Source organism: Artemia franciscana, chromosome 2 (assembly GCF_032884065.1).
Source record: "Artemia franciscana chromosome 2, ASM3288406v1, whole genome shotgun sequence".
Taxonomy (NCBI): Eukaryota; Metazoa; Arthropoda; class Branchiopoda; order Anostraca; family Artemiidae; genus Artemia; species Artemia franciscana.
This window is the reverse complement of record NC_088864.1, coordinates 19,192,878-19,218,177: the sequence shown is the minus strand read 5'-3', so window position 1 is coordinate 19,218,177 and position 25,300 is coordinate 19,192,878. Positions and strand designations below refer to the sequence as shown.

The window sequence follows — 25,300 nt, the reverse complement described above, 5'->3', positions numbered from 1 at the left end:
TTCAAGTGAAAATTGACAGCTTATTTTTAGCTCAAAACTTTTATTTCAGAACAAAACAATATTCTATTTTGAAAGAGCGGCGGAAGTCGCATTTGACATTTAAGGCAGGTGAAGAGAGAATAAGGAATCCTGATTGAGATTGGACGACACACAAAAAACCGACACAAGATTTTGACAATAATTATTAAAAAAAAATCAAAGGCTAAAGTTTTAAATGTTTTAAAATGTTTAAAATCTAAAATGTAACTAAAATGTAATAATGATTGATGGATCATAAAAATCATACATTATGTTAATAAATATTTTTGCTTGTTTTTCTATTACAGCTTATTTTTCTTTCCTTTTCTTCCCCTCTATTTTTCTTCTTTCTATTTTTTGTCAAACATTGACAATCACATCCTAACAAGAAATTTAAATTACACATTAATGAGCCAATCTTGAAGTCCAGCCTTGTCTAGTAAAATTTGTATCGTCCAAGAAATAGAAAAGGAATTAAATAAAAACTCCTAAAAAAAATAGTTTTATATAATTAAAAAATGATGCGGATCACTTCAAATTTAAGGGAAAAATGTGAAAATCTCGAAACCCAACTTGAGGTTTCGAGACCCCAATGGGGTGGTTAAAAATTTTTAATCTTTGATGGTTTTGTCAGACACAGTAAAAACAGAAGCTTTTAGTAAATGAAAATGGGATATCTTTGTCATTGTGTTGGTTTCTGTGGTTTAGTGCAATGGCAACTGTCTGCTGGAAACAGGTGGTAAAAAGAATATTCCCAAATTTGGATATAAGAAGGATTCTTTTATGATGGGCCGGAAGCATATTTTCTCTAACACCATCCTAGTCAAGAACGTGGGGCGTGAGGTCAAGATCCCACTGAAAATCTGTAAGATATACAGAGATATTTTACTTTTATGATATCATTTCTATCAGAGCACTTTTTAGTTGTCGGACTACTCAATAGAAACAAAGAAGACTCTGAACCTTTTGAGTAGAATCTAATTAAATTCTTCGCTTATTTTGTCCTAGAGATTTGCATAAATTTAAGTAGAAGCTAAATAAGGATAAAGGATAAAGGTCTTCCAGAGCCATTGATGGCACATGGAGCATCGAATCGACGCTCTAGTTGCTAGTTCTTTATTACAGGAACTGGCATTAGGCAGCGGAAGTAAAACCCTGAGCCAAGGAGAGCGAAAAAAGATCAATGGTCGATGGATTCGTGTACGAGTAAGACTGCAAAAAAATGAGCCAAGCCATCCTTCGTCATTGGGGCAGTCATCCTCCTACCACCAAATTTGTCTTCTCCTTATCAATCTCCTTTTCTCTGTTACTTTATCTATCTTTCTCAATGTCTCTCAATCTGAAACCTATCATCTAACCCTCTCTAATCCTTTCTCCTTTCTTTTCAATGTGATGTTTATGCATCAAGGAAAATCTTACCTGCTTCTCAATACTGGTCATGTAGCTTGAGGAGGTTTATTGATTTTTACAGTTCATCACCCTAGTTTTGTGTCAGCTACCTAAAGTAGAGCTTATATGTTTAACTTATAAAATTTGGGCGTATTTTGTACTAACCAGTGCTCGCGCCCATTCCTTGGCCTGAAACTTGAGCAAATGCTTCTGCCATAGTTTGAGGTCTGGACAAAGTTGGCTGAGCAGCTTCACTGACAGGGTGTGTACTTTGCTCACCCATCATACCCATGCTGGGTACATGAAAACTGGCTGGATTAGACTCCTGATTCAGGACAACATCTACTTTCTCTAATCGATCTACAACTACTGGGCGTTGCACAATGAAAGGTCTCTCAACGTACACGGTTTGCATAACTGGTCTTATACTTTCCATTGTAACATCTATCATCTGGGGCTTGTCTACCATTATGGTGTTAACAACTGGCTGAGCAACGTTCATTACAATGTCGCCAATAAATGGACGTTTGTTTTCAACCATCACGTCGACATATTGTGGACGGTCTATGGTACTAGTTACTACCTGCAATATATAAAGTTGGATAAAATACCAAACAATCAGCTATGGAACATCATAATTTTAGCATTTGAAAAATTCTACAATATGGTGTGCCATAGATTATTACTATACATTGATTTAGTAATACCTGTTTTATCCCATACTGAGACTATCTGTCTTGGCTTTACTCTAATTAGCCTTGGCTTTCAAGTTTTTCATCACTTCCACAAAGATGATTTTATTTCAAAAGTTCAAATTAAATTATCTTATTTTATTTTTTACAACTCTTTTAAGGCCTTGTATTCCGGTTGTGTTCTAAGGATTGCTCAAGGTTGGCTAGAAAAAATACATGCCTGTGTTTAGTTAGTGATACATATATTTTTAACTAGAAAATATTAAAACTAAAATTATTATTTATTAAGCATGGATTGTAGAATGACTGAATTTATCTATTGCTCATTCATCGGGGGAGGGGACGACATTACAAATTTTGAGGGAAGGTGCTTTCAAATATGTATTTCTCATGATACCAGTACCTTTTAATCCTTTCATTGGTGTCATTTTTCGTATTAAGAAAATTGTGTATACCAGGTGGTTTAAGCTACACGTGGTAAAGGTGTACCACCCAAAATACAAAATATGCCGCGTTTGATTAGAAGAGACAACGCTGCGAAAGTATGCCACTAATAGCGGAACAACTGCCTCTTCAAGATGGAGAAGTACACCACATGGCTGTATTGACAATCTTCTAGAACAATCGGATAGGATAAAAGATAACTAGATCTACGTTGCATGGGCAACGTGAGGTGTTTGGCAACCTTTGTTCGGCTTTGCTGTGTAAAGTGTTACGAGAGCAACACTTTGGTTTTGTTTCCTCGCTTCGATTAAACGCTGTAGTTATTAATCTGAAGTTGATCCTTTATAGGACGTGCTAAAAGCCGTCTACAAAAGGTCTGTTTTGTCCGAGCTTTTTACTATTAAAGGTGATAAAAGATAAACGCTAATCAGATAAAAGCTTTGCCGGGTGGTTAACCCGACAAGACCTATCCACCCGTTGTCATGCATCGGTTTTATCCAAGCCCAACAAGATCTATGCATCCAATGCCATGGATGCATCCATCATTAGACAGGGAACGGTGCCACCATTACCACATCTTCAAAATGGAGGTGGTACCCCATAATGGGTTAGAATTCGGCAAAAGTGCCTCCCAACTTTTCTTCCCCACTTACTAACAAAAAACATTTTTATAAAAAACAGATGGCAACAGTCCATTAAGGAATATGGACGGTCTAATTTCCAACTTATTTAAAAATAAACCAGTTTAATGAATTAAGTTCGTATTTAATAGAATAAATGTGCCAAAGTGCCTCTATCAAACGCAAAAATGTAGGATATTAATGATGGAATGAATGAAACGATTTACTGGTTAACCGTTAGGTCATGAAACATTCCAGTCAGAGCCAAAGAAAAACTAAGCTTAAATCTGCTATATAAGTAGAAACTATGCTTAAACTTTAAAACAAATAAGATTAAAAAGAAAAGCATTCTATAGAATGAAAATATTATCGAATAGAATTGTACATAATATTATCTAAAATTGTCTAAATTCATGCACTTTTTTTCATTAACAGAATCTAATTAAAATCACACACTAAAAAAAGAAAAATAAAGCTTGCCATGTCTTGAGTTCTAGTGACAACAATTTGGTTAATGACAGGTCTTGGTCGCTCAATGATAAGATCAATTCGTTGCGGTTTAGAAATGGTTTGTATTTGCGGTGTGGCAACACGAGGAGGAGGAGCATCAAAAGATTGCATGGATGGTTGAATCTGTGCTGTTTGGATAGGTGCAGGAAAAGGGCGTGGCATAGGAACTCCAGCCATGATTGGACGACGAATTTCCACAGGAGGGGGTAGTGGTGCCTCGACTGGTGAGGGTGAACCTGCAAAAAAGTGTAGCTTTTACATATTATGTTTTTAGAAATAGGATTGTAGGATATACTGATAGCTCTGCTCATGTTCCTCCCACAAAACTTCAATGAAAAAAAGAGCTTGCGCTTACATTATTTGACTGTATTACCTTTATATTACTTTGATGGAGAGATTGATAGTGAGACTCTACCAGAAAAGTTTTTCATTAGAATTAGAAGTTTCCAACTAAACTTCATGTAAGAAACTAAACATTTCAAGTAAGTCAACCCGTAGTCAACCTGCGTGTGTTCCCCAGCGAGAACCTCGCCAACAGGTACGACTCTAGTTCGGCATTTGTGAAGGGACACACATGCACGGAAAGGGGTAGCATAAATGGGTAGACAGTAACTACGGCAATCAAAGGGATAAAATTAACCCTTGACTGGGCTGCCCACTGAATTGAACAATCTGTCTTGGCTTTTTTCTACAATTGACCAATGACTTCGACTTTTCCCACAACTATTCCCTCTTTTTTAAATTCAAAAATCTATCACATTCTTTACCATGTGCAATAATAAAATAGTCTAATATCTTCATTTTTTCAACATTCGTAGCTATTACCCTCGAAAACTAAAACTTTTGAAATAGGAAAAGAGCCTTTAATCACATTCTTTACCATGTGCAATCATAAAATTGTCTAATATCTTCATTTTTTCAAATTCAAAAATTTTGAAATTTTTAAATTCAATTAAATTTTTTTAGTTTTTTTTTTTAAATTCAAAAATCAACGTATAAAGACTTCATAAAGTCTTTATATAACTATCGTGAATTTCCAATCATTTATGAACTTCGAATTAAAAATAAGTTATGGAAAACAATACTTAAAATTAGAAGCGGGAAACGATATTTTTCAGTCTTTAATGTATTGAGAGAAAAAACTCAACCTACCTAAAATCATTGGTGGTGGTGCGAAAAATGGTCTTGCCAATAGGGCTTTCTTCTTAAAAACAAGGGGGGAAAAGAGAGCGCCGAGTCCAAAACCAGCTAGCCCTTGAAGGCCGAGTCTTTCTTGCTCAACTTCTCTGGACAAAATTTCTTCATTTTGGCTCTGACATTTGAATCCAAAGACACTCTCAGCACTACAGGGATGATCCTAAGAGTCATAATACTATTAATTAAGTTTCAAAAATATACACAATGCAACTGTGTAAATGTGATTCAATCCCTATGATGATTCGAAGGACCCTTTACATCAGAATCGCTATAAATAATTCTAATACCTTTCCTAAGAAAAATTATTGAACAACCCTTACCCTAAAGGGTTTGACTTGACAGCCTTTGTATACATGTTATCGTGAATGTTCAAAAATGGTGAATGCCGACTTTTACCGGTGAATGTCAATCAACACCAAATACGTCAATGAAAGATCAATCATTTGACTACATTCTTGTGAACGTCCGAAATGAGGATATTAGCAAATATTTTGAGCATACACCAAGTGATTATGTTTTTGTTGACGTCCCCGGTGAATTTCGACATTCAGCAGATTTCGGACATTCACGGTAACATATAGACAAGAGTACATTTACAATACTATATATTTAGTTCAAGGGCTCCCAAGTATTACCCCAAGCTTACATCCCTTTTCATCAATATAAACCAGATGCAACCCTATTGAATATGCTATAACAGCTTTTCTAAGGCACAGCTCTACATATCCAGGTGATTAAACATTGGTTTTTGTTCTTCACCTTAAAGATTTTGGACAGATTTGGATTTTGGACATCCCCCTACCTATACGTAGTCAAAACATATTTGTAATATTATATTGAAGTTAAGGTTTCCAAGCATTATCCAAGGTCTGTACCTTTTGAATCAATCTAAAACAATGTAACCCTACTGAATAAGCTATAATAATTTGGCCAAAGTACAGCTCTGTATACGTAGGAGACTCGTACGTTGTTAGGTGCCTGTTTTGAAATACTTTCTAAACCTTATCATATTACCAATCTGTTTCTAGGCAATGACAACCAGGAATGATGATATTTAGATGATACAATTCTAGGGTGCAATCTTGATTGATTACCTTGTCTTTAGTATTATCAGTTTATTATTTCTACCTCTTGAAAATGTGTTTTAATTCGTAGGGTGCCTAATAAACTAGTGGATTTTTCCTTGGTATAAAAAACAAAATTGCTACCCCAGAATTCCTTTCTTGCGCCCTGTTTCGAGTCTAACAACATAAAAAAAGGGTATCTTATATTAGTGAGTGCCTATACACAGGGTTATATCCAGGATTTTATTCGGGGTGGGGAAGTCGGTTACATACACACAAAAAAAACGCGTCAAAAATTTGTTTAAATGAATTTTTTGCTACATTTTTACGAGTCGGACAAACGTTTCGAGTGGATTCGAATCCCCCTACCTCCCCTGGATATGACCTTGCCTATACATAAATTAAGCTTACATGCACCAACGTTTTCAACCAAGAATAAACCTGGTGCTTAAATTTTAAGTAGATGCTGTGTTTTCCTATAATACTTATGAATTTTTCAATACAAAGTGGATATCGATATATCATTGTCTGCTTCTGACAAGAAAAACGTTATCAGACATGAAAAGTTATTAGATTTATTCTAGCGCCGTCAACATTTGCTCAATAATTACTAAGCTTTTAATCAATAGTTTCTGAGACCACACTGGTTAGACAAGATGAGAAAAAGATAAGCAGAAAGAACAAAAAAAAAAGGAGAATAGTTCTATCCAGTGTAAATGAATAAGATATGCAAATATTGCGGCCGAGTCCTCTGCTCAGCCATCCTTAGTCGGAAAAAAAAAAGAACTACAATTTTTTCCGATTTTGTTTTATTCGTTATTTAAGAGATAATTATAATAGACGAGATGAGGAGACAAGCCATCATCGAATGTGGTTGAAAACCTGTTGTTTAACGAAATTTTACTGAAATGACAGTAAAATTATACATGGCGGCAAGCCTGTCATTCAACATTATTTGCACCACAAAAACTCCCAAAACAAGTCACATTGCTAAAAAGATAATTCCTTTGATTGAATTTTCAGTGTTTTTCGAGAAGATGTGCTAGGATATACTTAGAGATTGTCCTTTCCTGAACTTTAAAAAGGAAATTCTTCTCCATTTAATCGGAAAAAACCAAACTGCACTCTTTCTGATCATGCCATTTTTAATCAAACGAAATACAATATCTAAGGCATAAACCGTAAAAATTTAAATAGTTTTCCTATGACTACCGGGAAATCTAGGTGTCGGCTTTTAGCTTTCTGTCATCTATTTGGATTTCTTATCATTGGTCTATAAGCTATAGCAAGACCACCCAATCAATTCTAAGTAGTTCGGCCCTAGAAACTAAAACAAGAACTAAGAGCTCATACGGCACTTGTGACGAGGTCGGAAGAGCCAAGAGCCAAGAGCTCATATGGTATGAGCTCTACCAAAATTCTAAGAATAAATAGATTGCTTCAAAAGGAAAATCAGAGGCTTGGTTGGGATTTAAAATAAGAGCTCTGAGTCACGAGGTCCTTCTAAATATCAAAATTCATTAAGACCCGATCACCCACTTGTAAGTTAAATATACCTCATTTTTCAATTTTTCCTTTCCCTCCAGCCCCCCCGCCAGATGGTCGAATCGGGGAAAACGACTTTATCAAGTCAATTTGTGCAGCTCCCTGACACGCCTACCAATTTTCTAGAACGTCCAGAAGCAACGAACTCGCCAAAGCACTGAACCTGACCCCCTAACTCCCCCAAAGAGAGTGGATCCAGTCTGGTTATGTCAATCATGCATCTACGACATTTATATGCGTTTTCCAAGATTTCCAGTTTCTCCCTCCAACTCCCCCGAATGTCAACAGATCTGGTTGGGATTTGAAATAAGAGCTCCGAGACATAATTTCCTTCTACATATCAAATTTCATTAAGATCTGGTCACCCGTTCTTAAGTTAAAAAATACCTCAATTTTTTTAATTTTTCCAAATTGACAACCCCCAGCTCCCTCAAAGAAAACAGATCCGTTCCAATTATGTCAATATCGTATCTATAACTGGTGCTTATTCTTCCCATCAAGTTTCATCCAGATCTCTCCACTCTAAGCATTTTCCAAGATTTTCGGTTTCCAAGATTTTTGTTTCTCCTTCCAAACCTCTATGTCCTCAGATCCAATTCGAATTGAAAATGGAGCATCTGAGACATAAGATTCTTCTATAAATCAAGTTTCATTAAGATCCGATCACCCATTCGTAAGGTACCTCGATTTTCACGTTTTCCAAGAATTCCTGTTTCCCCCTCCAACTCCCCCTAATGTCACCGGATCTGGTCGGGATTTAAAATGAGAGTTCTAAAGCAGAAGATCCTCCTAAATGTCAAATTTCATTAAGATCTGATCACCCGTTCATGAGTTACAAATACCTAATTTTTTTATAATTTTTTCGAATTACTCCCCCCCCCCCCCAACTCCACCAAAGAGAGCAGATCCGGTCCAGTTATGTCAGTCACGTATCTTGGAATTGTGCTTATTCTTCCCATCAAGTTCAATCCTGATCTCTCCGCTTTAAGCGTTTTCCAAGATTTCCCCCCCCCCCCAATGACACTGGATCCGGTCGAGATTTAAAGTAAGAGATCTGAGTTACAAGGCTCTTCTAAATATAAAATTTTATTAATATTCGATCACTCCTTCGTAAGTTTCTCATTTTTCTAATTTCTTAGAATTAACACTTCCCCCTAACTCCCCCAAAGAAAGCGGATCCGTTCCGGTTATATCAATCACGTATCTAGGACTTTTGCTTATTTTCCCCATCAAGTTTCACCCTGGTCCCTCCACTATAAGCGTTTGCCAAGATTTTAGGTACCCCCCCAACTCCCCCCAATGTCACCAGATCCAGTCAGAATTTAGAATAAGAGCTCTAAGACACGACATCCTTCCAAACATCAAACTTCATTAAGATCCGATCGCTCCTTCGTAAGTTAAAAATACCTCATTTTTTCTAATTTTTCAGAATTAATCCCCCCCCCCCCGACTCCTCCAAAGAAAGAGAATCCGTTCTGGTTATTTCAATCACGTATCTAGGATTTGTGATTATTTTTCATACCAAGTTTAATCCCGATCCCTCTACTCTTAGCGTTTTCCAAGATTTTAGGTCCCCCAACTCCCCCCAATGTCACCGGATCCGGTCAGGATTTCTACTAAATGCTCTGAGACACTATATCTTTCCAAACATCAAATTTCATTCAGATCGATCACTCCTTCGTAAGTTAAAAATAACTCATTTTTTCTAATTTTTCAGAATTATACCCACTCCCCCACTCCAAACTCCCCCAAGGAGAGCGGACCCGTTCCGGTTATGCTAATCACGTATCTAAGACTTACGCTTATTTTTACCACCAAGTTTCATCCCGATCCCTCCACTCTAAGCGTTTTCCAAGATTTTAGGTTCCACCCCAACTCCCCCCAATGTCACCGGATCCGGTTGGGATTGAAAATAAGAGCTCTGAGACACGATATCCTTCCAAACGTCAAAGTTCATTAAGATCCGATCACCTGTTCGTAAGTTAAAAATAACTCATTTTTTCGAATTTTTCCAATTTAACCGTCCCCCCCCCCAGATGGTCGAATCGGGAAACGACAATTCTTAATTTAACTTTTTCTAGTTCCTGATACGCCTGCCAAATTTTACCGTCCTAGCTTACCTGGAAGTGCCTAAAGTAGCAAAACCGGGACAGACAGACAAAACGACAGACCGACCGACAGAATTCGCGATCACTATATGTCACTAGGTAGATACCAAGTGCCATAAAAAATCGTAATGGACAAGGTAGGGTGACCCTTTAAGGTAGCACATCGCCTTAAAAACCCATTTATAATGCTCAAAAAGTTGTTTAAAGAATAGAAAAAAATTCCAAAAACCCTTACCGGTGGAAGAGCAATAGGAAGAATGCAACTCTTGGATTTGGTAGAGAAAACGGTGCCAGGTGCACAGGCAAATATGCGAGAAGAGCCACGACGACATACGTTATACAGATGGCATTCTCCTTTGACAGCAAACCGCCCAGTTTCTGAAGGGCAGACTACTCCTGAAAAGGATAAGTCTTTATTATTTGTCTTTAAATCTAGTTTGAGGATTGACTTGACGAAACCGTATGATTTTGGAAGGCAGCTGCACTCCCGGAAGAAAAAAATCGAAGTTCTTTGAAACAAGCCTGGGAACTAACAAGAAGAAACTGTCCAGTTCAAGAAGGGTAGCTTACGTCTGCCAAAACTAGTTATTTGTTCCTTAGTCAAGTATGAGGATTGACTGGACATAGCCGCTCGATTTTATGTAATTTGGGCATTATGTTTTCTAGTCAAGTCCTAGATTTGACGCATATTATTTTTCTCAGAAGAGGGGGGGGAGTATTTCAGTGGAATGTAGGGGATAGCTACAACATTTTTTTGGAGGGGAGGGTAAGAGTGGAGTGCTATTCAAACGGTAGTCAAGAAAAGTAACTATTTAACAAACACGCAAACTGTAGAATTTAAAACATTACGCCATTTATAAACAATAAATACACATTAAACAGTCATACATATAAGTGCCTATGCTTAGCTTTTACTAAAATTATCAACAATGAACTGCTGTAGTATAGCATAAACAAACTTCTGGGTGAGCGAAGGTGAATGTCCCATACACTCAGCTTTTTTCAGCCAGATTACCACTAATGCTGCAATATTTGTCTACCCTGCACTCCCCCCCTACATCCGCGCCCAGCACAGGATGCTCAATCTCATAATTGAACTAATGTCTATTGTAACAGCCCCGGGCATCGCACTATTCATTTGCTGGTATTTTTGAATGGAGTTTGACTATGTAAGATTTAATTTGTTGCAATAAACTTATAATATACAAGATGTATTGAAATATTATTTATTATTTTTTTAAATTGATGTGTTTGTGGATTCGCTGATTTACATTGATAAATAGCATTGATATCAGCGTGCCAAAGCCAAAAAAACTCCTAGGCAGCTCAATAGCGCTGTCTGAGTAAAGATAAAGGATAAGTCAAAGTATCACCAAAGATTGTGAAACATTATATTGTGACATATTCTCCACATTTAAATAGGAACCGTATTTTAAATATGAAAGTATTTAAGAAGTTAGAACTATTAATTTATCCATTGTTTGGCGAAGAATATTCAGAAAATCTGAAAAAATCTTGGCATCACTGCGACAGAGACCTTAAATTAATTGAAAATTGCCAGGGATTCCAATAGGAAAAAAACTGACTCTTAGAGTTTGAAAACTACCTCCCCCTTTGCATCTTTGTTTAAAAAATGAATTCTATAAGAATTACAAAGTTTTTCTTGTGTTTAAATCAGGATATGGGGGCATAAATTTCCGGTGGGGGTTGCACTGAATATCTTTTTTTATGTCTATAGTTCCCTTCACAAGCGAAGCACGGTTTCCTAGTGATACATGATTAAATTGAAAACAATAGAAAAAGCGAGTGGGTTGGTACTGCTTATACGAACCCATAAAATTTTGAAAGTGTGACTTTGTGAGAAAAAAATACATATTTTGTTTAATGTTACTATTCTCAGCAGACATTTCGTACAAAATACTGATGCAGAGAGAAATGTCTCACAAGTAGCGCTGGCTTTGTGTCAAATACGACTAATTTCAGTCATAATTCTTAGCACATTTTGTCAATTCTTTCTTTGGGGCTCGTTAAAGAAATATTGAGAAAAAAGACGAAAATAGCAAGAAATCAGCATGGTTTTGTACATAGAGGCAGTTAAATATTTATGCGCCAATATTTGAATTCAAAATGCAAGCAATAGGACGCTATCAATGCTTATTAGGCATTTTCATGACAAATAAGAAAATTGGAGTTTCAATTAAATACTGGAAATAACAATTAAAACAATTAAATGAATCCTGGAACGGATCCCCCTCTACTAAATTCCTTGACCAAACCTCAGCCGATTTGGCCTGTCTAGTTATAGTGCTAGTATCATTATAAAAAGTATTAAGTATTATTTTCTTATTCAATGATTTTTTTTTCATTTAGGAAATTATATTCGCTGCATATCTACCTTCTCATTCTTCAATGATTCCATTTCTGTCCTATTTGCACATGTAGAGGGTTTATTCATTTCCACTTTTGAAAGTTTTAAAACTTTATATCAGTTAAATATCACCTTAAATATTATATCACCTTAAATATCAGGGGGAAAATTAACCTGAGCAAATATGGTGAAACATGAAGCATTTGTCAATTTTGCCATTAACTAGGATCACATTTTTACTTGATGACTAGGTTTCAGAGACAGTATATTTGGAAAATAACGTTGAACTTATTATGAAGTGCAATAGGCCCCTATTATTCTTGTTATCCTTATGTTAAAAATGAACGTGTATTAATATAAAAAGAAATATCTGCTCAAAACAAAGAGCTAATCTGAAACTTAAAACGAGCTATCGTTTTAAAGCTACTTAGTAAATTTTAGTTTTTTTCCAAATTAATGGGGGGGGGCAACTACTCCTACTTTCCCTCTCAACGACACCTCTGGTGGAAGGGCACAGCTATCAAATTATGGAAAAAACAGGCATACCATATGGAGAAATATGAGATGTTAAAGGATCAATACTAAACAGACTGATGTTGTTAAGGGATTGTAAAAAAGCACACCTTTTCTAACTCTGCGTTTGCCTGTCTGTATGCTGTCACCTGAAGAGGTACTTAAATTTCAAATAGTTAATAAAAAAAATGATTCTTACTTGACAAACGTCTTTGTCCACATTCTACCCACTTGTTTGGTCTACACTTTCCATAGCGTACATCAAATGAGGTGCCAAATCCACAATACTGCACACTCAATACACCCTGGCTGCATCGATAGTACTTATCACATTGAATTTTTGAAGGTAAGAATCGTTCTTCGCCTAAACCACACGCACTGCTTCCTGAAAAAAAAACGTCATAAGATCTACATACGTCATAAGATACTCAAAGAAAAATACACAAAGAAAAAGAAATATAAAACACCGAAACATGCGTTTTTTCTCCACCACTTTTTTCACCGTGAGAAAGGGCCATCTTGCTGAAGGTAAATGGTTATACATTAGGTTATTAGAGGCTGTTTTATTACCGGAACTATAATTACATGCTAGAGCTGCTGAGCCCTGATTGATGAATGATTTTGACAAAACAAATGACAAAAAACAAGTAGCCGTATGATGGTACCCCAGACCTAGACCATGCATCTAAGAAGAAGAAATGTGACAGATTATGTTAGGTCAAAGTGCGTCGGTACTTGCCAGAATATTTAGGACTCGGATTTACTGCGACAAAGTCTGATCCAGTAAATGCTCAGTGTGTTCTTTGTGGGCAAGTCTATGCCAACAGTTCAATGAAACCTGCGCATATGAACCGGCATCTCAGTACTGTGCATCCTTCTCATGTCGGGAAGCCCATAGTTTTTCAAGCTTAAACAAGAAGCATTCGTTAGAAACTGTTTGGAAATTGTAAAAGCGGCATCAGTTTCTTCCAAGCTTCTTCCTTGTTTTCCACCGGGGGTATTTACTGGGGGTATTTTCAGCTAGGGGTATTATAGAAGGGTATTTTCCGAGGGAGGGGCTATTTTCCACGGCTGGGTATTTTTCATGGGGATATTTTCTGAGGGGGCACTGTCCTGGGGGTTATTTTCCGGGGGCGTATTTTCCGCGGGGGTATTTTCCAAGGGATTATTTCTGCGGGGGGGGAGGATGTTTTCCAAGGGGAAAACACCGGGAGGGAGGGGGTATGATTTTTTTGTGATTCCTGAAATAACACAATAAAGCTATTTGTAACAGAGTAACCATAGTACTAATAACCTATTTCCTTTTTTTTTCTGTGATATTTTTCTAGCTGTCACGTTACTTCCCAACTTCCTTTTTTTTATTGCTATTCCTCAACTGTATGTGTAAAGTATTTTGGTGTTTATCAGGGTGAGCAAGGGTGTCGGCAGAAAATTTTCCAGTGGGGGGGGGGGGTAGACGCCAGTGGTGGTTGGGTGACAGGGAATATTATGTCAGGATATTTTTTCGTAGGAATAAGTTTAGTCTTAGATACTTCTATGGGAAAACCTTGAAAAAAGAGCAATTAAATTGCATTTAAAATGAAAACAAAATGCAGTAAAATTTCAACGATAAAGATTTCTAGGAAATAGATCAGTTTATTGAATCAATAATATATTTCATTATTATGCATTTGTTCTTAAAAGTAAATCAAACTCAAACCAAAATTAGAGAACGATTTATTGCTTCCGTAGATTATAACAGATGTAGACTTGTCTTTTTGCCTTTTCCTACGCCTTAGAATACTCAAAAATGATCCTGCCTGCATAGATACCACGTTTCAATTTAATAACGTCCATGTAAAATGTACCTCTTTCAAAACAGGAAAAATCTCGTCTCGAACTTAAACCTTTATATATTCAGATATTAAAAAAAGTAAAATAGCAGAAGAAAAACAAAATTTTAACTTACTATCCAGTTGTCAAAATGATCCTCTTTCTTTTTTTAATTCGATTCAACTAAATAAAATGAACAGGCTCAAAAAAAAATTCGTGAAGGGACAATCTTATCAAGTAGTTTGTGATAAAAAAAAAGAAAAAAACTGAATTTAAAACGTGACTTGAACCAATATTCACCAAAAACTAAAAATGTAATTCTCATGACAATTCCTAAACCAGCAGTATTGGCTTTTTATGCTGATTCTAAATATACAAAATTCTTTCAGTTTATTGATACCCACCCAAAACCAAAAATCTGAGAAAATTTGCCTTATTTTCGAAAAAGGGGAAACAACCCCCAAAAAGCAAGTGATTTTATTGAAAATCCCTTTATTAGATAAGTCATATCAGAGAACCCTACCGTGGAGGTATCAAGCTCTAATCTTCCAAATGTGGAGTTTCGCATTGTTTTTCAGAAGAACTATCGTCGATGCATGTTTGTTTTGCTTTTTCCCAAGGGTGATTGTATCAAAAAAAGGTCAAAGATAATTGGGAGGGAGCTCATTCAAATGTAAATTTAAAGTTCTTTTTTAAGGGACAATAGAGGTTGGGCCAGGGGAATGTTTTGTTTTCCACCGTTTTAGGGCACCAAACTATGACTTTACCCCAAATAGGCCGTATTTGTAATCAATTTAAAATTTTGAGAAGCTGATTGAATTAGAAGTATCAATAACTATATTTTAGACTTCTCAGTTGCAAAAGAAGTAATGCCAAACGATGGCAGTAAAGGATTCAACCAAGTTGAATCGTTTTATTTGTAATGGAATTAGGCTACTTCCGGTGATCTGGGATTGCGGATCAGCTATAGTAAGGGTGGATGGGGGTGAGTCATTGTTTAGGTGGGGATAGAGTAGATTCCTAAAACAGTTTATTTTAATGGACAAACTGATTGCTCTTCATGAGGTTTCAGATAAATAATGAAAGAGGTAGGGGGGAGGGAGTAAGGAATTAATTTAAATTTTTCTCTATGCAGCTAAAATCTTACATTTCTATATCTACCAGCACATAGGTGGAAAAGGTATGGAAGGCCATCATCAGCCTCGCCAGGAAGTTTCTTTAGGGTGCAAGTACTATTAGGAACTTAGTTTTCAGCAATGTTAAATGACAATATTTTTTTTTTTGTATTTATATGAAATACTTCAATGTTATCAAACGAATGTATATAATGTATCTATCGTTAAGAAAATCCTATTAGAGGTTTGTGATGGCTTCAGTTACGTAGAAGATCAAAATTCTTACAGTTTTTCCATCCATATAAACAATAATACTCCTTTTCATCCAATCGAAATTATCTAGCGGTAATATAAAAAAGGAATTTTTACCAAAATTAATTTTCACCGCCAATTTTTTAAGTATACTCAAATTTTATTCAGAATTGAAATTGCAAATTTAAACGTAGAACAATTATTGATTCACATTCTAAAAGCAATTAACCAGGGATTTAAGGGACTGATATCTCAAATTATATTTTGGTTAGGCCTGAGTATGATTTGGAAAACAATAAGAAATTGAATGAAAAAAGAGATTTTCAACAGAAAGCAAGGAACGTATTTGAAACCTATTTGAAAAGATTATTCTTTTTAAGAAAGGGGCTGTCTCCTCCTTAGCTCCTTACTTTTTACTGTGAAGTTTGGCTTTTGTCCAGATTTTTTAAGAAAAGCTGCAATTAGAAAAAAAGATCAAAGCACTAGAAAACTTTGCTTAATGGGCAAGGTGTTTAAAATGACAAGGTGCATAGATGAGTTGTTACAAATTTTTCTCATTGTTTAAATATTGTATTTGTTATGGGAAGTACGCATACATTTTTTGAGTGAGGAGGGGAGGACGAATTTTCTGCTGGGAGGATTTTGCACGGGGAAAATTTTCCATGGAGAGGGAAGTTTCCAGGTGGTGAAGTTTCAGGGGAAATATTACAGTGTGAATTTGCCAGAACTCCTAAACGAAATTTCTTTATATGTCTTGCTTTCTCTTTACCGATTCAATTTTCCGCGTGGAGATGATAATGATAATTGTCTGGGTTGAAGTTTCGTCAGGATTGAACTCTCTAGCGGATATTTCTGTAGGGTAGAAGGATCTCTGTGGAGGTGGAGCCAGATGCCTTAGCGTTACTTATAAAACGAGGATATCCGAAATTGAATAAATAAAACAAATTTTTAAACTGAAAGTAAGGAGCAGCATTAAAGCTTAAAACGAACAGAAATTATTGCGTGCCCTTCTCGAAACCTTATTCTTTACGCTAAAGGTTAAATTTTGTCCAAATTTTTAAAAAATGACTCCTGAAACACAAAGGTCGATTAATCAGAACAATAAGTAACTTTTTTAACGTGCGGAAAAACTGTAGCGTTAAGAGCGAGGTGTTGAGGAGGGGCAACCCCCTCATATACGTAATCATACCTGTTCGTTTTTCCAAATTTTAATTTCGCTCCTTGCTTTCAGTTGAAAAAACTTTTTTTTATTTAATGAAACTTAGAGACAAATATTTTTGAAAGGTAATGAAAAAATTATGTCAAAGAAAAAGTATATAAAAATGAACATTGATAGTAATTACAAAAAATACACCAAACAATAGCCTACTTAAAAAATATATATAATATAACTCCCAGCATTTAGTTCAGTTGAGCAATACCGACGCGCTGGACGATATTTTTTTACTATATCGACAGTTTTGAACTTGGTTATCAAAGACAGAATATTTAATGCCTCTAGACTACTCAGTGTTTATAAAAAGTAGCACATTATCAAAGTAGTTTGTTAAAACTCAAACATTAAATCTAAGATTGCGAAAATCCAATAAAATTTTTTAATTAAATTTAATTTAATTTAATTTTGAGTACAAGAAACTAATATATTAGACACCTTTACACTTCATAACTGTAAAAAATTAAATCTTTTTCAAAGTGACATCTAGATAAATACAATCACTCCTGGAGAAAAATGACAATAAAACACAAAAACATATCAAAAGTAAAACAGTTCAAATTAGAGATGGTACCTTTTTATTGACAGTGAATAGATATAAAATTATATAACTGGATATTTCGAACACATATACAGTGTTCATCATCAGCAGTAAAAACATGTCAGTTCAGGGCAAACATTTCCGATCACAGTGGATCCGTACATCAGGTCATGGGTACTCTGGCAATGTAAGCAAAAGTTGATGGCATAATTTTATCTAAATCGCCCCTTATTAAATCATTTTCTATAATTATACGAACTTTCTTTTGCACTAACAACTGCACTAATTACTAATAAACAAATGTATATTTAGGATCACAATAAAAAGGAGATTCTTGCATTGAATGTTATCAATAGTTAGGCTCTTATACTTTCGTTATTGACAAGGATCGTTATTTACTTACAATTCATTTCTATGAAGAGTGATTTTTTGTTATTGCTCCAATCAAATCATATAGAAAAATGTTTGTGGGAAACAAGAAAGGGTTCACTCAGTCACAAATTAGAACTTATATTTTCCTTATTAAGAGTCAAATTCTACTGGCAGGCAGCCAACAATGGTGCAACACATTTGTCCCCATTCTGGTCTCTTTCCTTTGGTTTCCTAAGTAATTTATAGTCCCAAATTTCCAGAGGGTCCATGACCCCCCTGCCCCCTTACCAGAGCCCATGAGGGAGAGGGGGGAGATACTTAGTAAAATAAATTAGACATACCAAGATTTTCCTTAGGTTTTGAAAACCTAATAAATCCTTAGAACAATAGCTACTCTTTCTAACTGTCGAAGTTGACCCCCCTTCAAAAATTGTGTACACTGTTTTTGTGGCATGGAATTCTCGGCATTATTTGGAAACAATAAGAAACGAAATAAAAAAAATCCACATAAATTAAGGAGCGATATTAATACTTAAAGCGAATAGAAACTATTGCTTCACAGTCTAACAAATAATAATAAAACTAGCACAAATAAACCAACTAATGTTTTTAGGATCAAAGAAAACTAGCGCTTTACTGAAAAAAACTAAAATATAGTAGTTTTGGTACAGTAAAAGCAAACCAAGTAAGGATACTTTTTATAGTACTTCGTTTTCGTTCTGAAAAGGACATGTCATGATTAGTTTGTAGACAAGTTTGATGTGAAATCATCTTAATAGTATTATGACTATAGACTAGCTTTAAAATTTTATCATAATTTAAAATTCTCTGTTGTAGAGAAATTTTCGGTTTTTCCAGAAATCATATTATGGCTTATTTGATCTTTGTTTTGAGCAAAAAGAGTATTTCCTACGATTATTTATTACTCACTATTATAGCTATATTATAGTATTATAGTATTATATTATAGTATTATAGCTGATGAGACCAAAATGTTACCTGATAAATCAATCCAATGTTTCTGTATGCTGTTCAATGACTGCGATTATTAAAAAAGTATGTATTTTCATTCTTATATTTTTGAGATAATTTTAATTGTATACGGTACTGAAAGTTACTGATATTGCTGGTGCAAGACTATGAAAAGCTTTATAAATTAGTTTGTTATTGTCAGGCTACGTACTCACTTTTAACTAATAAATCAACATTATTGTTTTGATACTTGTTTTGTGTTTTTAGTAAAGCGTTAGTTGTCTATAATCCTATTAAATTTTTAAATACATCTGGATTGGTTTAGAAGCCTTGTCTTTGGCTCAGTGACATGGTTAGAGAGGCTTCCGGCTGTTCCGTTTCTCTTTCAAACTCAGATAGACTTTGGTAAATTGACTGATTATATGAGATACATAAATGGATATAACTTTAAGATCAGAATTTCATCCTAAATATGACATTCATTTGAGTCAAAATGAATTATAACACCACCATCCCGTAATATGGAAATATTTACCCTGAACTGTATATATACAATAAATGTTCCATTATTTTGACAAATTCAATCAATCAATTTGACAAATCAATTTGAATAAAAGAGCAAATTACGGAGAACTCAGTATCTATATATAACTAACGGTATATATTTGTACATTGGGAGGTTGAGAATAAAGTTAATTTCCAATAGAAAAGAATTTTATATTTGAATTCAGGAAAAAATTCTGATTTTATTGATTTTTTAATTTTGGGAGATGGCATTTATCCCCCTCCCCCTATACCCACAGAAGTGTTCCCCACACGTAGAAAATACCCCCTTTTTCGACTCGTTGGTCTTCAGTCACTCATCAGTTTCAACTTAGAAAAAAAGGATTAGAACTGTACATTTCTGATGTAACGAGCACCCTTCAAAAGAACTAATACTGTATCTTTCTGAAGGATCAATGAGACTTCTAGGGGAAAGACGGAGGGGAAGATGGGTTCCAGGAGTTCCAATGAGTTCCAAGGGAAAGACGAGGGGAAGATGGAGGTAGAAATTTCGGTACTTGTGCATTAAATAATACATACTCGAGAACATGTATCGCGGAGATTTAGTTGGTATTTTGGTTAGGTTAGGTTACTTATTTAATATAATGCGCTCTGGGTGGCCCCCCCTTCCATAATTCTTTGTGGTAGTTTTTATAATTTGTTAATACAGTTTAGTATTTTCATCATATTTTGTTTTATTTCATTAGCATTCACCAAACTTCACTTCTCGAACGTGTATTGTATAATACACAAGTACCAAAATTTCCAGGGTTACACACAGAACTTTTATTTGGGAGGAGGTATAATTTTTTTTTTGGGGGGGGCTAGACAAAAACTTTAAAAGCCGTAAAAAATGTGAAATTGATATCTAATCCCTCTTTATTCCAGGGAAAATTTCTGGTCAACGCTATTATTACGAAAGTACACACACAATTTTATTTTTGCCCATTTACCGACAGATCTAGATCCGTTCAGTCCTGGAAATAAACCTCTCATATTCGCCCTCTTCCCAAAGACTAACTGAATCCCTAAACAAATCAAGTTCCGAGTATGTACCTCCTTTGATTTATGAAAGTTTAAAAAATAGTCACTGAAAATACAAAAGAAGCAGCTTGAGCCTATAACGTTACAAAAATATACCTAGGATATTGAGAATAAGAACCAAAAGTGAAATTCCTAAAGGTAAAGTCTTCATAGTCAACCAGTTGACAACTAACTGACCACAGTAAAAAAGACTCATGTGGCTGTGACGATGAAAAGCGAAAGTGACAAATTGATTAGGGATTATTGTCTTCTAGGAATAACGAAAGATCCGGGACTCACAAAAGAAGTTCCAGTCCTTGACCGCACAAAAGAGTTCAAACCTGGAAAGAATTTGAAGAGAGTTCATGACACTTGTTTTAAAATACTTGACCACAAAAGCGATTTTTATATCCAGCAGTCGATAGGTTAAATATTAGACATTCAACATTTCAGTAGTAGGAATCACAGAAAATAATATTGAGGATTGCTCATTATTGAAACTCTGCAGCAATGGTCTAGATATTAAATTCTATATTTACGTATTTTGTATATATATATATATATATATATATATATATATATATATATATATATATATATATATATATATATATATATATATATATTTATATATATATATATACATATATATATATATATATATATATATATATATATATATATATATATATATATATATATATATATATATATATATATATATATATATATATATATATATATATATATATATATATATATATGTATATATATAAAAGGGGTAGTTTCGGATTAAATCAGGAGTTAAGCAGGGTTATGTTCTATCCTCATTTATTTGGAGCATTTTGACGGACTTTGACCTACGAAACACAACAAAGGTAATATGAGAGTAAGGAATCAAATGGAGAAGTTAAGCTTAATAGACATAGATCATGCTGATAATTCTAGCATCTTAGATGATAATGTTATCAAAACATATGAACTTTTATTTGAGGTTGATTCACGAGAGGCTTCATAAAATTACGTACGGACATCGCATCAGATATTGGGTAGGAGGATCAGCGCTTTTTATCTTGTCTGATGTCTCAGGAAGTATATTTTCAGGCCCATATATAGACATAGATGGAGGGGGAATGGAAATTTCCGTTCTAGCCTCCTTTCATTCTGAGGATTATTTTTGGGCTAGACTTATAATATGGATACTGTGGGATGACAGGCCTCTCTTATGGCAGATTTAATAGAATAAAATGATTTTACGCGGAGGGCGAAAATAAAACTTAAAACGAATAAGAAATATTGCGTAGCAGATTACGCAGTATATACCCAATATATATATGAAACGTCCTAGCCGAATGGGTTGGTGCGCTGGATTAGGGATCCCTTGTTTGAGAGGACGCGGGTTCGAATCCCGGTGTACCCAATTCTTCAGTTTGGGACGGGGGTCAGTGGCGTGACTCTGTAAGCTTAGCCAGAGTTGACCCAGCTGTAAATGGGTACCTGGAGAAATCTGGGGAAGGTAAACAGGAAGGGTGTGCGAAAGCACAGGATGGCTGGCCCCCAACCCCCCATTGTACTTCCTGGCTGAAGGGCCAAGAAACGGAGATCAGCACCGCCGGTAAGGACTGTTAAGTCTAATGCCGTATCCTTTACCTTTTATATATTAAACTAGCTCAAATCAACGGACTCCTAGCATTTTCCAATACCTGTAGAATTGTCAAAACTGGCGCATTACTGAAAACTTAAGATCAGTTTATTGAGTTTGTTTTGTAAATGTTTCGCGATCTGTGAAGCTAAATTGGTTGTTGGTTTTAAGTTTAAACTCCGCTCTTTACTTTTGTAAGGGAAAACTTTTTAAGCATTATTTTCTGTTCATTTTTTTTTTAATATAGACAGTAAACAGTATACCTGTTTGAAACTAAATGCTTCAGTGTGGTTTTTGTTAGAATAGAACATTAAATGTAAGTTTTACTTTTTATCTTCCTCAAACTTTCCCATAAGACACGTGCAACTTTGTCACGTGACTAAAGAGTCCGAGGGGTACGTTGTTACTGGTATTTTCAAGAATTTGCACGTACAAAACTCGATCATTTTCATGAAAGCGAAAATAAATAAAAGACGCTTATTTTAAATAGCATTTTGTCATCCTTAAAAAAAAACATTTTTCATTGTTCAAATACTAAGGGAACTAGAGCGAATATAGCATACACGAGTGGGGATTGTAGACGTATGTTTAAAGGTTTTCGATAATAGAAACTACAGTGATACCCTTTTTATACTTTCCAGCCATTCTACTCCAAAAATGGCAGCGAAAAGTGATTTTTTACGTGCCATGTGGCGCTTTAAGATGGAGTTCCTGAGATAATTTTATAAGAGGCACGTAGGAAGAGATATTAGGATTTAAACAGGTCAATAAAAATCCGCAATCTTTGAAGAGCCCACTAGTCTTGGCAGAGAAAGAATTTCTTTCCAGCCTTTCTCCTCAGAAAGTGACAGCAAGAAGTGATATTTTTGTGCCATGTGACACTTTACGATGGAATTACTGAGATAAATTTACAAGAGGCGCGTAGAAAGAGACATTAGGATTTAAAAGAGCCAATAAAAATCTGCACTCTTTCAAGAGCCTACTAGGCCTGACCGAAAAAAGATAAGAAACATATAATACTCAGGACATTTTGGATTTCAGCACGCCCCTAGCCGATACTCTTTTGTTCTTCACCGTTAATCACAAAGAAGTTTAAAGACAATTCCGTCAAGACGCAAGTGTTATTGATTTTCTTCAAGATGCAGGTGCTTGTTACGTAATAGGGAGTGTTTATTTGTGCAAATGTGTTCTTCAAGATACTATTATGTATACCTATATGTTGCGTATTACTATAATACACCTGGGTGTTAGATAACTACTTACCTATGTTGAGATTACGTACTCTCGCGTGACTTGTTACATTTTTCTAGGATGACGGAATCTCGCAAAACTTGTTTTGCTAGAGCTCAGGGCCCGCTAATCAAGTAGGGAACTCCCGTTTGTAACTGAAGATGGCGCTCATGTGGGTGTTACGTAATAATCTAAGAAATGTATTTTTTCTTCAATGCGTTCTTTTTTATCAAAGCGTTCTTTCCCCACGGCGTTTTTTCTTCAAGATATTTTTCTTAGATAATTCCTTCAAGATTTTTTTTTTGTTTCGAGATATTTTTCCTTCAAGACATTTTCTTAGAGATGTTCTTTTCTTCACGATTTTTTCCTCACAGAACCTTTATAATCCAATGACGAAAAAGGTTTTTGTCAGGTGTAGGAATCGAGCGTAAGACCAGTGGGACGACGCGTTAACCACCTGGACCAACAAATTATTATTGGTATTATGTTCCGAGAAGTAAATTCTACGTGATAGGCTGTTTCCTCCTTGGGGGATTCTCTACACAGTTTCTAGATCGATAAGCTATAAATCGCGTGTTTCATATCTCCGGAAATATTTCCCATGGAAGAGAGAAAATGGATTAGTGGAAATAGGTTTACGGGATATTGTTGTTATACGTTTGAAACACAAACACACACATGGATGTTACATCATAGTTATGTAAACGCTCGGATCGATAACCTAACTTTTGCTTTCCTGTTTTACCAGTGCTACCCAAACAACACAAGCGATTTATTGCGTAGATATAATAGCGCAAGAGTTTTAACGAAGGCATTGCTTAGGATCAATAAACTCTGGAAAACCCCATACAGGGCACTTCAATACTTCTTGGCGATGTGGACCTGGCATTTTTTAGGTGGGGGAGTACTTCGCTGAACCAGCGAGTCCTGTTTCTACTAGCAAAGAATGTAGGAATGTAAGAAAAATTTAGGAATGAATTTTAAGAAAAAACACCACCTGTTGTATTACTTATTGAAGATTCATCGTGGAACAAAAATTCTAAAAGATGAAGACTTTATTGTACATACAACTTTTATTAATTAACATATTCAAATTCTGGTGTCATATTTCGTCTCCTCGGGCTTGAACTAATGGGATAAGACCCACCAATTATATTTTTTTCGGTTATGTATTATATTATGCAATACCAATCGGTATGTTCATCCCTATTGACCTTACATAGGGTAAAAATAGGATACCAAGTAATAAAATCTTTCAACTCTGGTGTCATTTTCGGTCTCCTCAGATTTGAATTAATTGGAAATGGCCTTTCGATCCTCCAAATACTGCACAAATTTAGATTCAGATTTTCCACACACCCCCCTGACCTTGCTTGGGTGGAAATAATGTACTAAGCGATGGAATTTTTCAATTAAGGTGTCATTTTCGGTCTTTCAGGACTCTAATTAACACAAAAAATCTTCTAATCCAGAAAATGTTGCAGAAATCTAATTCGAGATTTTCCCCTCTTTTCCTTGAAAAAGGGGGTATTTCTGCACGGCTTGTTTTGGCTGATTTTGGATATGTTATTGAGCAAATGTTTCGTAACAATTTGGTGCAAAAGGTATTTCTGTTGGTCAAATACAGGCTCAAAACCTTATTTTTACTGAACTAATGGAGTCAATATGCTAAAATTGAAGCTCTCCAGTTATTTTTTAGAGATTGCCCAAGTAGGAAATATCAGTAAATTCGTAAAACAACAGCATGGACCATAACCTATGTTATTATTGGCCCAATGGCCCAATAACGAAAAGAATGTTCAGTCATAGAGTCGTACTAGATATATGGTAAAATTAAATGACAGTTTTTAAAATAGCTATTAATTCTTGTAGCGATCAAACTTACGTACACAGTAGTTTAGTTAATTGAAATGAAGTTAACCGCTCAGATAAAGTCACTATTAAAGCCTGATGGAGGGGTCTAGAGTTATGCTGACGCCTTTACTTTGTTCCCCATGTAGAATAACCTAAGTGAATTACATCTAGCCAAGTTTTACTCCTATATCTGACCAAACCGCCCCGGGGGGGGGTGACAAAAAAAATTCTGGAAATCTCTCTTAAACGTCTTTCTTCTCATA

At 35.3% G+C, this 25,300-nt stretch overlaps 1 protein-coding gene across 1 annotated transcript in view; it reads right to left on the bottom strand.

Annotated features, from left to right (window-relative positions):
- Positions 1 to 20,547, bottom strand: part of LOC136038118 (uncharacterized) — a 47,912-nt gene extending 27,365 nt beyond the window's left edge. Inside the window, exons 1-6 of the mRNA XM_065721142.1 lie at positions 20,429 to 20,547; positions 12,668 to 12,853; positions 9,823 to 9,983; positions 4,826 to 5,030; positions 3,644 to 3,909; positions 1,573 to 1,990 (exon numbers count right to left, since the gene is read on the bottom strand). Coding sequence (XP_065577214.1) covers positions 1,573 to 1,990; positions 3,644 to 3,909; positions 4,826 to 5,030; positions 9,823 to 9,983; positions 12,668 to 12,853; positions 20,429 to 20,528 — 1,336 coding nt within the window. The 5' untranslated portion in view covers positions 20,529 to 20,547. The remainder of the gene's footprint in view (positions 1 to 1,572; positions 1,991 to 3,643; positions 3,910 to 4,825; positions 5,031 to 9,822; positions 9,984 to 12,667; positions 12,854 to 20,428) is intronic.
- Positions 20,548 to 25,300: the final 4,753 nt, after the last annotated feature.